A 16,213-nucleotide genomic window follows, 5' to 3' on the forward strand; every position below is an offset into this window, starting at 1 on the left:
GGCTCAGTGTTAGTGCTGCTTTGGAGACTGAACTGTGGTCTTGCCCCCTTTCTCTCTTGAAAATAAGCACTGCTGCTGTCCCCATGTGGTGTGGTGTTTGGTTTGGTTTTTGTTTTTTAATAGGAAAATGAAACACCTGGGTAGAAGCAGGGTCACAAATGGTGAGTTTTGTGCCTCTGGCAGCACTTAAGATAAAATAAGAGCATTTCTTCATATCAGCTGATTAATCAGTAACAAAACAGCTGAAACAAGATGCCCCTGAGATGTCTTTGTAAACAAATTAGCCACCCATCAACTTTAAATGGGCCATGAGATTGCTGCTTGGTCATATAAATCTGTACCTGAGATTAAGGTGGTACTTCCCTTTCAGCCAGCAAAATATCTTTTTTTCAGAAGATTGGGTGTTTTAAAAGTCTGAAATTCTGGTCACAGTCAGAAAATGGATCTGTGCATATGCAGTAGCATTAGGCAGTCTGTATGGAGTAGCGTCATCTATGTGGTACTGGAAGGCAATGATTTCCTTTTTTTAATTGATTAAAAACATAGACATCTGAAGCAGAATTGCATAATGTGTGTGGTAGTCTGTATGCGTGCATTCATTTTTTACAGCATTTATTTCTGAGGCACCCTCTTGAGTTTGCTAGTTGAGGAAGAAGTGAGCTTCACAGGCATTTCTCTATTAACATTGTTGGCTTTTTATAGTGGTTTTTTTTTTTTTTTTTTTTTTTTTTTTTTCTTAATCTTAGGGTTCAATGTCGGCAGGAGCGCTGGTGGCAGATCGACGGTCCGGGAGATTAACCGGGATGCTTGTCACTTCCCAGGCTTTCCCGTTCTGCAGTCCCTTCTCCCAAAGCACACTAACGTACCTGCACTCTATTTCCTCCTCATGGCCCTTTTCCTGCAGCAGCCAGTCACTGAACTGCCCGAAAACCTGCAGGTCAGTGCACCTGTCAGCAGCAGCCGATGTAATCAGGGTTGCCAGGTAGGGATTATCTAGTAAGTTGTAAATGTTATTTTGTCTGTCATGAAAGCAATAATGGATTAACCAGGCCCCCTCCTTCTTCTCTGCAGCTGACTCGCAGTCACAATGTGGTGTTTAGTGCTGAGCTGTTTGGGGTGGGAAGTCAGCCTGGTATGGCCTAGCTGTTGCTGGTGTCTTTCTGGTCTGTTTTGGGGTCAGATGAGAAGCAGATCCCTGGTTTGAGCTGGCATGGTGTGGGCATTGAACAGGACATAATTTTTTGCTTGCTTTTTTTGTTGGTTTTTGTTGTTGTTTTTTGGGTTTTTTGAAAGAGCAGGGAGTTGCTGTGTTAAAAACAGTTCAGGAGGTTACAGACAAAACAAGGTAGCTTTTACTTCAGAAAGTCTCTGTGGTTTTGTAGGGAGGCATCTCAGTTGTTGCTAGAGAACATTTATTGTTCTTATTCTGAACAGGTTGATTTTGGACTTGTTTTAATTGTATGCAAATGAGTAGATATTATATGGTCTACAACAGAGTCCTAGGAAGCCTTAGTATACTGCTTTATGGAGAAAAGCCACACTCCAGATATAGACAAGGTGCCTGTTTAGAATGGGTGCAGTGCTAACATTTATTTATCAGTGGGAACTGGAAAGTAAAAATTTCAGACTGGAAGGTATTCTGACTGCTTGTTTTCTCAAGAGGAATATTTGACAGCACATTCAGCGCTGTGCTACAGTAAAGTAGAGGCGTGAAGCTTACCTGCTTACAGCATTGAAATATGGCTCTGTTAAATCAAAACTAAATTCAACTATTTAAAATATTTAGCAGTAGCACTCTTAATGCTAGAGGTGAGCACTTTGCCTTTTTTTATTTTTTAATTGATCTAATTTTTTGGACTTGCTGGAAAATGGAACTTGGTTTATTTGTCTTGTTGTTTGGTTTTGTGGTTTGTTTTTTTTTTTTCCTGTGGGATATAGTGTGAGTTTTACTGGTAGATGTGAGTGAAGTAAACTGAGATGATTGTGAAGCACTTGTCTGACAGGTCTCTTCTTGTTTCAAAACACTTAAATATTTTGTTTCAAAACGCTTAAATATTTTGAGAAGGTGAGAATTGTAGTTTCTAACCCATGGTTAGAAGGAATTTTCTTCAGTGATATGTGACCTTCATATGAAGCTTTTGGGGAATAAAGTTTGGTGGACATAAAACAATTCATTTTTTTAGATACTGCCAAATGAGTGTATTGTAGGTATAATAAAAAGCAGTATCAAATTGTACAGAAGAAAGGGATTATTTCATGTCTGTCTTCTCTTTCACCTCTTACAGTTTGATTTAGACTCTATTTGGACATTCATATTTGGAGTTCCTGCCTCCTGTGGCACCGTTACCTCTTCAATACACAGTGTTTGCACAGAAGCTGCCTTCTTGTTACTGGGGATGCTGAGAAGCATGCTGAATTCCGTAAGCATAAAAATTTTGCTTGTATTTGAATATACAGAATTGTTTACGTTTGCCATGTGGTCAAAAGCCAAATTAGAAAAGTTGAGGGGGTTTTAGTGTCATGATAAACCCAGCTGTGAGTTAGGCTCATAATACTTGGGTGAAAACCATCATTGTTGGTGGATTATTCTATCTTGCATTATTTTTCAGTATCTGTAGAAATACTAGTGGCCACAAAATTAATGCAGCTTTTTCACAAAAAGGCTTTGTGGTTTGCTGCAATTAAAAAAAACACAAGAAAGCAGAAGGATAAAATGCCCTTGGCAGAGATCATTGAATTTCTTTCCTGATTAACATCGTGGGGGAATGTTTGAGACTCTCTATCCCATCTGCTCAGAGCTACGCAGATTTCGTGCATGAACCTTCCACATGCAGAGAAGTCCCCTGACTATTAATAGCCACATGCTGGAGGAAATTAATTTACTTCCAGAAAAATGTGTTGTCTTCTCATCTTTCAATCTAATGTCAAGAGTAGTGACAATTGGTTTCTCAGTGGCAAAACTTTTGTATTTCCTTGGAGCCAGAGTGTGTTACCTGCTGAATATTCTCAGCAAATGTTTGAAAACAGCACCTGTTTGGTTGTGGCCTGTTTGGTTGTCATGTGTTTGCGATATCCTCCAAGAAGCATCGCTTGCATGTCTCTCACATGTTAACATGCTCAGAAATGCCTTCTGGACATGTGTACTGGTTACGTGTTTGTGACCTGGTGTGATACTTGTTCCTGTTGTCACGTGTCCTGTCTCTTGCTGGTGACCTGTTCTGTTGTGTGTTTGGTCCTTGCCTGTTTGGACACATTTGTGACATGCTCAGAGACAGGTGCTGTGTCTTGCATTGCTGTCTTGCGCTGTGTCATCAGGTGTATGTTCAGGTGTGCCATCACACTTTGGGTTGACATGAGTCAGGTCATGTTTACCAACATGTTTTGCAACATTACATGTTAGGACACATGTTTTGACTTACGGTCAGTCATGTTGTAAACATGGTCAGTCTCCTGTTTGTGATGTGCTCAAACACATGCTCAGGCATAGGTTACTGTCATGTGTTAGGCTGCCATGTGTTACTGCTGTGGGTTTATCACATGTTCAGTCATGTGTCAGGTTACATTTCATCATGTCATTGCAACTTGTTCCAGCCTGTTTTATCATGACACGTCCTGTTGTCATGTTTGTCATGTTCAGCTACATGTTTCTCACGCATTTATGATATGGTGACATGCTGCCATGTGTTCAGTCACATGTTTGTGATGGCTTGGACGCATGTTCTGTTGTCACCTGTTGCAGGCACATGGTTTGAACACGTTTATGTGTGTGTTAAAGTTGGTCACTTGTTCAATTGTCACACATTCTGGAGGCAAGATTAGCAATGTGTTTGGTCAGGTGTCCATCATATGGTGACATGCTCAGATGTGTTCTGTCACACTGGGTCAGGTTTGTCACGTGTTGGTGATACACTCAAACATATTTTCTGTCACGTGTTTGGTCAGGTATTAGGTCATATGTTTGACCTAACACCGTGTCTTCAGTCATGTTCTGACAAGTGCTCCAACGCACTTTTGTGTTCCGGCTGTTTTTCACGCTTGGTCGTGTGCTTGGCTGCACGTCCAATCAATTATTTCTGCTCTGCTTAAACAAGTGCTCGTCCACGTGGTTGATCATATTTGACACCATCTTTGATCCTGTGTCACGATCACATGTTTCATTGCATGTTGGACAATGAGTTTGATTGCATATTTGACCCTACAGTTCCTATTCCTGCAGTTCCTTTCTGAAATGAGTGTTCTTCATTTAGTGCCATCTGTGCTAATATGCTATTTGTTTTTCAACCCAGCCTTGGCAGTCGGAGGAGGAAGGCTCTTGGCTTCGAGAATATCCAGTCACCTTGATGCAGTTCTTTCGGTATTTGTATCACAATGTGCCAGACCTCATTTCCTTGTGGATGAGTCCAGAGTTCCTGTGTGCGCTGGCAGCAACAGTGTTTCCTTTCAACATACGACCTTACTCTGAGATGGTAGGAAATCCAAATAGTTAGCTGTTTTGTTTTTCCCCTGAATGTTACTGTGAAGGACTTACCAATTAACAGGCATGCAAAGACAAAGCTCTACTTACCCTGCAGAAAGGTGTTGTTGTAAAGGCTGGGCTGGATGTTTTGTACTTGGGTTTTAGAACTGAGAGAAGCGCATGTTCAGCTGAAGGGCAGTTACTGTGCAGTGACATCTGAAACTTCATTCTAGGGGGAATGTACATGTGTTTTCTAGTGGATCATTTTTTTCACTCATATCAACAATGTTAGCTCAGATTTACAAAAACAAAAGAGACTGCGTCAGCCTGTGCTTTCAGCTGCCTTCTCTGGAGGTTATGATAAAATCTAAAACTTCTTTTTTCCCCCCATTTCCCATTTCTTCTTTTGTGGCTTAACCACAAGACAGTGTTCTTGTATTACCTGGAACTACTGAGTTTAAGCCAAGAGAAGAGGGTGTGAATTCAACTTTGCTTGCATTGACACCCAAAGTATTCTTTGAGCTAAGCATCATTTACAAATGATGCTATTTCTAGAATATGAATGGAAAGGAAACAAGCTTATTGTTAGTCCATGTCTAAAAGTAATTTTACTAAGAACATGGAGGGATAGTTAGGCTACAGGTTGGCAAATGCTAGAATTAGGGAGGGTATGATAAGATACTTCAGGAAATACTTACTGGTGGCATGCTGTCTTTTTCTTGTCAGTAGAAATGGGAGATCCAGTTTTTAAAGGTGTGTGCTGATGAGTCTCTCATAAAGGTAGTTTATTTTGCTTTTTAGTTTAACTTGCACTTGAAGTAGATTTTAGGAACTCGCTCTCAAAAAACCCTGAAGTGCTACTTACAAACTGGTAATGCTGTTTTGGCATTCACCTGTATAGAGTTTTTAGAGGAGCCTTGTCTCTCTGAGCAGGTTTTACTTTAACTACTAGGTCCCTTGAAACTTTGTGTAGCTGCCTGACAACTTGAGTCAACTGAGTATGTAGAATTAATCAATCCCTTGTGAAATAGATGACTAACAGCCAAGTTCCTACAACAAAATGTTACGGGCCAAATTTAGCCTTGAGAGAAAATTCCTAACTGATTTTTCAAGCCCTTCTGAGATTGCCATTAAAACCAGTACTACACATTCAGGCTTCTCATTTCTTCAGAAAAATCTACTGAAGCAGTTCAAATGTTCAAAATGTTTGGTTACTTCATCTGTAAGCTGGTGATGTGATAAGCCTGTTGAGGGAAATCATATTGTCTCATCTTGCATTTGGAGGAGAGCATTAGAGAAGAACAGTCAGTGTTTTGGGGTTGACAGCTTTTGTTACTGTTTGCACTTTTCTTACAGTCCTCCTTGAGAGCTAGCCCCTCAAAGATTCTTGTTCATCAGAAACTGCAAAGCTGTAGAGACCCTTATTGTATTTTTATTTTTTCGAGATTTTAGGAAACTGACTTATACATAACTGTGCTCTGATGGAGGTATTGTATTAAGAAAAGAAAAGGCTTGGTTCCTTTTTTTGGTTTCTGTCACGTAAGCTTGATAGCCTTTTTTAGTTGTCTTCTGTCTTGTCGTGGTTTAACCCCAGCCAGCAACCAAGCACCACATAGCCACTCGCTCTCTCCCCCCACAGTGGGGTGGGGCAGCAGACAGGTGTTCAGCCATCCCCAGGAAAGCAGGGCTCCATCACGCGTAACAGTTACTTGGGAAGACAAACGCCATCGCTCTCAACGTGTCCCCCCCCTTCCTTCCTTCTTCTTCCCCCAGCTTATATGCTGAGCGTGATGTCATATGGTCTTGAATATCCCTTTGGCCAGTTTGGGTCAGCTGTCCCAGCTGTGTCCCCTCCCAGCTTCTTGTGCACCTGGCAGAGCTGAGAAGTCCTTGGCTAGGCTAAGCACTACCCAGCCACAACTAAGCCATCAATGTGTTATCAACATTCTTCTGGTACTAAATCCAAAACACAGCACTATACCAGCTACTAAGAAGAAAATTAACTCTGTCCCAGCTGAAACCAGGACATGTCTTGATTTTATTTTAACTGCTCTTGATTTTTTTAAATGAATTTTTTCAAAACAACTTTTTTGCAATGAGAAAATTTGTTTTTCCGAAGTATCTAGAAATTGCCCAAGTACTTCTTGTTGATAAGTCAATATGAAATGTGATCTCTAGCTCACATAACTCATGTCAGTCTTCACTGATTACTGTTTGCTTTGGGAATACAGAGTAGAATTTGGATGTTTCTCCTATTATGTGTTAGGGAACTGATCCTGAACATAATAATCTTGTAATAAGGCTTCTTAAGAAGCAAAATGTGAAGTGAATAGCCTTAGAAAGACAAGTAAAGAATAGAGTAGCAAACAGACTACTGTTAATTTGCTGATCTCTAGAGTTTTAACATGCTGTTTTTCACAGGTCACTGATCTTGATGATGAAGTTGGGTCGCCAGCCGAAGAGTTTAAAGCCTTTGCAGCTGATTCTGGCATGAACAGGAGCCAATCAGAATACTGCAATGTGGGCACCAAGACATACCTGACCAACCATCCTGCCAAGAAGTTTGTGTTTGACTTCATGCGTGTGATGATAATAGATAACCTGTGTCTCACACCAGCCAGCAAACAGACTCCACTGGTAGATCTTCTGCTAGAGGTAGTTTCTTTATTTTTTGTGTTTTGTTTTTATTATTTGAACTTATTGTGCCCCTAAAATATTTTCCTCTACTTACTTTTTGAAGTTAGAGCAGTGGTGGGCTGGGATTCAGTAGAATCCTGTAAACTGTCATGAAATAAGAGGGTGCGTGGGGGGGGGGAAAGGAACACTAGTGTCTCATAAATAGTAGTGTGCTCACCTTTCTTTAGCAGCTTGGAAAAGCTAAGAAAGCAAATGCAGAGGGTTTATCTCAGCCTTCTTTTGAGAATGTTTTCTGGACTTCTTTTCCCTGCCTGTGTCCTCCCTGCCAGCATTTGTGTATATTGGTGACCATCTCAGGTGCTTGAGCTGCCAGTCTGCATGTGGATTACCTGGCTTTTTTCTTGCTGTGCTCTGTTCTCCCCTCCAGACCACAGCCCTCCTACTGCTTTTATTTGTGGGCTCCTTAACTTTTCATTTGGCCAGTCAAATGGCTCTGGTAGTTGCTGAGCATGCCATGTCAATGTTTTATTTCTATTCTGTGCTCACTTTAGAGTAGCCATAATCTTGTTTTGGCATCTTGGCTAATATCTCCTTTTGTCTGGAAACAGCTAGTAGATCACAACACTAGATGTTCAGCGGTGCTGCATGAGAAGTTGTAGCTTTCTTCAGGTTTTACTTTGTGGAATATGATTTATTTGTTAAACAACTTTCAGACTGTGACAGCTGTATTGGTTTTGTTGAAAATATAAAATGTGAATCCCTGCAGAAATATTACAGCACCTGTTTTATTCATACTAGATAAAAAGAAGTGGCACACATATGGCGTCATATTCTATAAAATCCGCAAAACAACTTGTATTATATTTCCGTAATTTAATTTTTAAAGTTTGTGACACCTGCAGAAAACATCCTTATGTTAATGGTGAGGCAGGGAATGAGGAGTTCCATTACTGTTTAGTTTGCCCATACCTTCTTCAGACAACGTATTTTGAAATATTCAGTTCACGTCAATTCACATTCTCCCTTCACCTGCCTATTTGTTCCCTTGTCTATGTGTTGCTGAGTCTCTCTGGTATTTTTTGATAGCTGCAGGAATTTTGGGCTGTGCTTGTGTATTTCCTGACGAATTTCTTGGGGTGATTGGGCATCTTTGCTGTCACAAAGCAAAAAATGAATTATCAAGAGTCACAGTTACATGCTAACATCAGGAAGCATATTTGAGGCCGTGTTCAACTGGTTGCAGTTGCTTTACTGCTGTTTTAATCCATTGTTATTTGTCAATGTTAATTACAGGCCCTTAGCATAAACAGGACTGGGTATGTACACACTGCTAAACTGTTACAGGGCAAGACAAAGCATGTTCACATAATTTTACATTGCTTTCTAGAACTGCTTAAGTGGATCATTCGGTTAGGTATGATTATGTATTCGTTGAACAACACAAGGTGATGAATTGGTTTTCAGCTTTAAGTGCAAAGGAAATTAGAAAGGCTTAGCACATCCATCTATTATATGACTATACCAAGGCTGCTGTAGTAATATGCAGAACCCCACATAGAAGTGGTGATCAACTTAGATGTTTGATCTGTCCTGTTTACTCTTTTTTTACTGAAGGAGGTGACTATGTGAACTGAGGAGATCACAGTTTAACCATGCACCTTTTCAGAATATGTTCCTTTCTTGGCAGAAGAGAAATTTACTGGATTTAAAAAGGAATAATGCCTACTCTCTTAAGACTGCGTACAGCCAATGTATACTTGACATAAAATTTTTAGATAAAGCCAAGGCTTCTTACTTGAGACAGAATGTTAAGAGGAAAAAAAAAGATAGTTCATGAGAGCTGAGAAAAGAGGGATTCACCTAGAACACCTTCCCCCTCCCTCTTTTTGCTCACTCAAGAGTTTTTCATTATCTTAACATTGTATTTCTTTTATCAGGCTTCCCCTGAAAGATCAACACGAACGCAGCAGAAGGAGTTTCAGACATATGTTTTGGATGGAGTGATGGACCACTTACTTGCAGCTGATGTTTTATTGGGTAATATAGCAAAGTTTAATTATCAATCTGTTGATTATTTAACTTTTTCTTTATTAGTGTCCTCTTTTTGTTGTCTTTATATTTTTTTCCTGCCCTTTCCTTTCTTTTGATGTGTAAATGGTGTTGCTGTGCTTGCATGTTCCCTTCCTATCTCAGTTGTGCCAAAGCTGTAAAATAGGTTATTAAAAAAAAAATATATGGGATGAGTCGTTTGGTTATGTAAGCCAGACAAATTGCCATCACACCAGAAAGAACTGAAACTGGATCTTGTATCATCTGTCTTGTCCTTCTTGCTGTGGTAGAGGATCTGAAGCTTTTTCAATTTATCATGTGTGGGACTTTGGTTTTGAAAAGTTAGCTTTTTTTTTTTCCATTTTCTCCTACTGTAGTTTTATTATGAATGTAGCACCCTAGAAAAAGCCTATGGGATTAGCACTCCATTGATCCAGTTAATAAACAGACAGGAAGAGAATTAGAAGCTTGTAACTTGGATGTCAGTACAGTGGCCTGTCCCACCAGACCATGGGTTTAGATGATCATGAAGTGGCCTGTAAGAATATCACTGCTCAGGTGCCCAGCTAGTTTCTTGATGGCCTGCTGGATTTCCCAGAAGCTCTTGGTCTGCTCCATCTCCATCCTAGATGTCATGCAGCAGCACGCGTTTCTGTTCAAATGTGCTTGGAAGGCTCCCTCTTTCTTGCCACAGCAATGATTTGTCTTTCTCTGGGTGCAGTGCATTAATAAAATCAATCCAGAATAATGTTACATGAAACTTTAGCTCAGGTTCTTAGAAGAGCTGCCTGCCCTTACAAGTATTTCTGTGCAGCCCAGGAGCAGGACTTCGGTTTCCCCGGTGTTCCTTCTTCAAGGTTTTGCCTGCTTCCTCCAGGTGCAATGCTATCAGTTGCTTTATGTGCAGATGGGGCAACAAGTGAATAAATGCAGGTGAACTTCCAGAAAAATCAACAGCACTGATGAGTTTTTTGATTGTTTGTTTTTTATGGAAGCACTTGCACTTTTCAAGCTTCTCTTAATATAGCTGGACTGACATTTACATACACGCAGATGCATGCAGCTGATGCCCATTGACTCTCAGCTTTAATGGACAAAGCACAGTGAGAGAAGTGATGCAAGCTGATATCCCTTGTCATCTCAAGGTGTTCAAAAAGGTTCTTTTCTTTTTGAAAAAGCAAAAGTATAATTTAAAAAAGCTACAGATGGTTCTGTACATGTGCGGCTCCAGTTGAAAAAGAGGAGTGTGCATAAATATGATGCCTCAGAATCACAGGAGTACCATTTCTTCTGGACTCTTCCCTCCCCAGCTCCCCCTGTTTGGCCTCTGTCACTGTCAATTTCAAATGTTTTCTTAAAAAAAATCTCTTTTACAGAAGTCTAGAAAGCACAGACTAGTGTGGATGTATTTATGCAGATGTGGGTTTTTTGATAAATGAAGAAAACTTTTGGGTTTTTTGTTACCTAGGTGAAGACGCATCTCTGCCTATAACGAGTGGAGGAAGCTACCAAGTGCTGGTGAACAATGTGTTTTATTTTACACAGCGTGTGGTAGATAAGCTTTGGCAGGGCATGTTCAACAAAGAATCCAAACTTCTTGTGGACTTCATAATCCAGCTCATTGCACAGGTAACAATGTTCTTCCATTAGCCTGCTTGCAAAAATATTTTTGCAGGTTACATTAAAATCCATAGAGTGATGTCACTAAGCAACCTATTAGTGATGCATGTCAGCATAGAAGTACGCTTTTCTTCCCCAGGCTTTCTCTCTTTTTACTGAGCTTCCCTAGCACATCTTGACAGTGTGGAGTGCTTTTAATATGGGGCAGTTGAGTAAGAACTGCTTTCAGATGACATTATTTTTTAGAAATACCCCCAAATAAACAACAAAACTTATCTCACATGAATTTTGGGAAACTTCCTAAATTTATCTTGACATTTTTGGGAAGCTTCCTCATGCAATTTTATTGGAGGTTGGTAGAAGACTTTTGCTGTTAGAAATCAGCAGTGTCTTTACACGTGTTAACATTATAAGTGTATCATCATGTATTAATGTAATTTTGGTCCTTGAAATTCATGGAATTGATGCTTTTAGTAAAACACCGATTTTAAAAAATGAGCATGGGTCAATTCAGGGGAAGATTATCTGCCAGTAAATTGATTTTCTGCTACTATCTGATCATGTTTTTTTTACTTCACATCAGTCAAAAAGAAGATCTCAGGGACTATCACTGGATGCTATTTATCACTGCCTGAACAGGACCATCTTGTATCAGTTCTCAAGGGCGCACAAAACTGTTCCTCAGCAAGTGGCTCTCCTTGATTCCCTAAGGGTCCTTACTGTGAACAGAAACTTAATTTTGGGACCTGGAAATCACGATCAAGAGTTCATCAGTTGCCTAGCTCACTGCTTGATTAATCTGCACGTGGGAAGGTAAATATCTCAGATGGAAGTTCATTCCAGAATCAGGGCTGTGAAGTATTAAAATCACCTGTTCTCTCTCGGCAATGACACTCACCTTGCGAATAAGTCAGCAAATTTTGGCTAACTGTTTCTAACTTTCCAGCCAGTGAAATGCAAGCAAGCTTAAGTGATTCATTTTGAAAGAAAATTAGGTTTGAAGAGCCCAGGTATAGAGAACGTTCTTACTTCCTTTTACAAAGGTACTTAAATACTGACACAAGTGTTTATCTAACGATTTTGTTGTTACGCTTTGATAATTTGAAGTATTTTCAAGGTAGAAAGAAACACTGATGCTAAGTAATTGTCAAAGAGATCAGTCACTAGATTTATTGTCTATTGAATCATTTCATATAAATTCCATATCTTAGTACTTGGATGTATAGCATTGAATAAGTCCAGGCAGGGATTAAATCAGATACCCATGACAAATGCTGTAGTCAACCACTTCCCTGCATTGCTGCAAATGCCTGCCTGGCGTTTTCATTTTTTCTTTCTGAAAAAGATGTATGACTTGTGTTTCAGCCAAAGACACTTGGGAAGCAGCAGCAGCAGAAACCCTAACATTCTTTATTTGTGGCCTTGGCTATTTTGTGTTTCTTCAAATATTACTGTCTTCCTCCAGTGACATCAGTGTCCATGGCATGTCATTTTTCATAAACCTTTGCTTCAGTTTGTGACTGAAGGCTATCAGAACTCAAGTGGACAGAAGTGAAGATATGTTGCTGTTTTAGCATGTATTAATCCTTGTGATGTTGTCACAGGGAATAAAGTGCTTTAGCTTGTATTTTTTTCTGGTGATTGTTAATTCATTATGTATTTGTAGCAACGTTGATGGGTTTGGATTGGAAGCAGAAGCCAGGATGACAACTTGGCACATTATGATCCCCTCTGATATAGAACCAGATGGAGTCTACAATCAAGATGTCAGCGAAGGTAATCTGAGTGTGACAAAGCCACAGATGTCTGCTAATGCCACTTCTATATTGTCATCACTAATCTTTTTACCCAGTTACTCTTAAGGCTAGGGGTGTGGGGGGTGGGTGTGTATATAAAAATATATAAAAAATAGATGAAAAAACACTTAGAAATACCAAGACAGACATATCCAGGATAAGTTACTGCTCTATTAAAATAGCAAGAGCTCTTCATTGTTTTCTGGACAAGCATCAGAATTAGAAATACTGCTTTATATGAGCTGAGTTGAATGGAATAGAAATGGGTCGTTTTAAATGTGCACCATGATTTTGTGTTAGCTGGATCTTACATGAGTATAGGTAAGAAGTAATTGGTGTAAGCTGTAAAATTATTATTCAGTGGCATCCTCAGGATCTTTCACTCAAAGGAAATTTATGAACTACCTGTGGAAGAAAAGATTCCGCAATTTTTTTTTTAAAATTTCTTTTTACATGTATATATTTAATATTTATGTAGGTGTATACTTACGCACACAGTCATATGTAAAAATACTGAAGTGTAATGTATGTGTGGAATTATATACGTGTATACAGACATACACTTCTGTAAGTTTTTTTGAATCTTGTTTTATTAATAGATGGATGTGGGAGAAGAATCGCAAATAATCAGAGCCAGTGTTTCAGATTCACAGAGAAAAAATTGCTAAAATTAACTGTTAGATGCTTTCTGATAGCATATAAATGGCAAAAAAAGTCTGCCCAAAGGCATTTCACAAGTCAAGCAAGAGGGCAAGAAACTAGAATATAATTGCAGAAATTATTCAGTTCACTACTGTAAAAATACCAATTCTATAAACACTGTAAAGAGCTTGCTGTTTGTGATCTTGTACCTATGCAGGTCGCCAGCTTCTTTTAAAAGCCATAAACAGAGTGTGGACAGAGTTGATCCATAGTAAAAAACAGGTTTTAGAAGAAGTTTTCAAAGTGACACTACCTGTCAATGACCGTGGCCAAGTGGATATAACTGTTGCAAGACCTTTTATTGAGGAAGCAAGTTTAAAGTGTTGGCAAAATCACTTGGGTAAGTGTAACTGGGGATTCATTTATCCTGAATGGTAGATTTCCCTGAATTGAATCATATGCACTGGATGCTTTAATATGGGCTTAACTTTTGTGTAACGGTAAGTACTCTAAACTGTCACTGTTTAACATCTGTCGTTCAGGAACTGTACTGTGTATAGGATATACATACACTCCACTGCACACAGGGCCTTTATTCAACACTGTCGGTGGTCTCAACAATGTCTTGTGTCTGTGAGTCAGCGCGCACCAAATAGCATATTGTGGATTACAGTGATGGAGTCATTTAGCTCCTTCCCATGAACACTTGGATCGGGGTGACCTGTGGTACCATTCTTACGATTGGATGTGCCAGGCAGGGAGTGGGACCCCGCTTAAGCATGTCAGGGTGCAGCCTGCAAACTCTGGTGATATGATTCGAAATGTGTGACTGAGCAGTCCTTCTCTAGCAGCAGTGATACTATGACTTCTTCTTGGCTAGGAAATCTGTTCAGCACAGGAAGGAGCTTTGCAGGAAAAGAACCTGGTGGATGATGAATTAAGCACAAGTTAGCTCTGTGCCCGTGTAATAAAGAAAGCCAACTGTTTCTGGACTGAATTAGCAAGAGTTTAGACAGCAGACAATAAAATTCTGTAGATGTGACTCCTTTGATGTTCGCACAGCTCTAAAGTGGTTGAGGTTAACCTGGATGTGCTGAAAGCATTTTTGGAAGCTTGGAATACTTGTTTTTGTGGGCTCTGTATTTCTAGATGTGCTTTGTCCCTGGCTGATGTTTGCTCACGTTTCCAGTGCCTCACTGACAGTATATTTGTCGAAATGTTTTGAGTGGAGTGAAGGATCTTTTGAAGAAATTATTGCTGTAAGTTTTTTGAAAGAAGAAAAAGAAAGCTCAGAGGTGGAGTGAATTAAAGAAACAATGAGGAACGTGAGCATGTACTTTCTAAATGAAAGCTAACTGATATATAGTACGATCCATTAGTTGAGTATCAGGAGAATATTAAACTGTTGAGTGTTGAACTAAGCTGTGATTTTATCTTTTTTTTTTTTTTAACTTCAGTTTTAAAGTAAGCACAACAGTCATGCGGACTTGACTATCAACTGGGATAGTTGTATGTGCACAAAAAGGTGCAGTAGGCCCATCTAGCTTCTCCGCTCAATACAGTGTACTTTTGCTGCCAGGTTGGTTAGTGAGGCCATGTTGTAGCTCCTTCTTGGGTAAAGATATGGTGCTCAGCTGCATTTTTTTCCACTAGTATCTACTGTTTATAACATAAATGATAAAAATTCTGTTATCTTTGTAACTGCTTTGAGGGAAAAAATAATTCTCCAGAAGCTGTCTCCCTTCTTTAGAATGACCATTTGTTCTTTAAAGGGTGTAAATCAGCAAAATTAAAGTTGGTGGGGGTAGAGGGAGGCCAGGTGATGGTTTTGTTTATACCTAACTGTTTTTCACCTTTTCAGATGAGGACAGAATTCATGGACCCCAGTTTTGATCATCAGTCAAAGGAGTAACAAATCTGTTTGCTTCATTTCAAAACGCAAGCAATTCCCAGATTTCACCTGGGGATCTTGCCTTATACAAGTCATGAATGCTTGACATGAATGTGAGTGCTGCTGGGCACTCTTAAAACAAGCAATTAACAACAAAAAACCGCAACAAACAAAAACCACACACACACAAATCCCTAATCCCCAAACCACCCACCTTTTTGAAGCAGCAGCAAAGGTTATTCTATTTAAAAGTACAACTATAATGGGGGGGAGAATGCAAACAACCTGAAAAGCACTCCCAACACTTTCTCTTTGTTTTTCAGCTCATGAGAAGAAATGCATCAGTAGAGGGGAGGCTTTGGTTCCAACCACACAGTCCAAACTCTCACGAGTTAGCAGTGGGTTTGGCCTCTCTAAACTAACTGGTTCCAGGAGAAATCGCAAGGAGAGTGGGCTCAATAAACACAACCTTTCTACACAGGTATTTTCTGTCAATTAATGGCACACGATCTAAAATCCAGCAATGTGTGTTCAGGGTTTGTGGTAAATATCCCAATGTAAGGAATCCTGTGGACTGTGAAGTGATAGCTGGTGCTTGGTTTCCCCTTTTTGAATATCCAGGCTAGGCAACTTGCTTCTGCGTGTTCTAATCTATTCGGTGCGTCTGCATATCTGTAACGTTACGCCAAGAGTTAAACTTTTTGTTGTTGAGACTGCTCAGCTGGTTCTGGCTACATATATGCTCTATTCATTTGCTAGCTGGGTCTTAAATTCAGTTTGCAATACCACTCTGAAGTAGAAGCTGTGAGACAGACGCTTGTCCTTTTTTCTATCCTGCCCCCAAGATGACGTGGTGTAGCAAAATCCTTATATGAATGTGTATGTATCATGATTAAACAAATGCTGCTTTGCACTGTTTTTATTGTACTACAGAGAAGAGTTCAGCAAAACAATATGTGATGGTAGAACTGGGCATTTGCTTTACAAACCTGCTTACTTAAAAAATAAAATAAAATAAAAAAAAGTTAGACCAGAGTAGCATAGCAGTTGTGTTCTCAGTAGGACAGTACCTGATGGGGTATTGCGAGGAGCTAGTGTGAAGTATTTGAAGCATTGGAAGCA

At 39.6% G+C, this 16,213-nt stretch overlaps 1 protein-coding gene across 7 annotated transcripts in view; it reads left to right on the plus strand.

Annotated features, from left to right (window-relative positions):
* WDFY3 (WD repeat and FYVE domain containing 3) overlaps positions 1 to 16,213 on the plus strand; it is a 141,774-nt gene that overhangs the window by 94,892 nt on the left and 30,669 nt on the right. For 6 of the 7 annotated variants that reach the window (XM_035895518.1, XM_035895520.1, XM_035895522.1 and 3 more), the window contains 10 exons: positions 747 to 982; positions 2,286 to 2,420; positions 4,287 to 4,466; positions 6,878 to 7,111; positions 9,031 to 9,130; positions 10,611 to 10,771; positions 11,346 to 11,575; positions 12,429 to 12,538; positions 13,418 to 13,600; positions 15,415 to 15,572. In XM_035895518.1, the coding sequence (XP_035751411.1) occupies positions 747 to 982; positions 2,286 to 2,420; positions 4,287 to 4,466; positions 6,878 to 7,111; positions 9,031 to 9,130; positions 10,611 to 10,771; positions 11,346 to 11,575; positions 12,429 to 12,538; positions 13,418 to 13,600; positions 15,415 to 15,572 (1,727 nt within the window). The remainder of the gene's footprint in view (positions 1 to 746; positions 983 to 2,285; positions 2,421 to 4,286; positions 4,467 to 6,877; positions 7,112 to 9,030; positions 9,131 to 10,610; positions 10,772 to 11,345; positions 11,576 to 12,428; positions 12,539 to 13,417; positions 13,601 to 15,414; positions 15,573 to 16,213) is intronic. The other variant, XM_035895519.1, reaches the window with a different exon arrangement.

Source organism: Egretta garzetta, unplaced genomic scaffold, assembly GCF_000687185.1.
Source record: "Egretta garzetta isolate BGI_Z169 unplaced genomic scaffold, ASM68718v1 scaffold615, whole genome shotgun sequence".
Taxonomy (NCBI): Eukaryota; Metazoa; Chordata; class Aves; order Pelecaniformes; family Ardeidae; genus Egretta; species Egretta garzetta.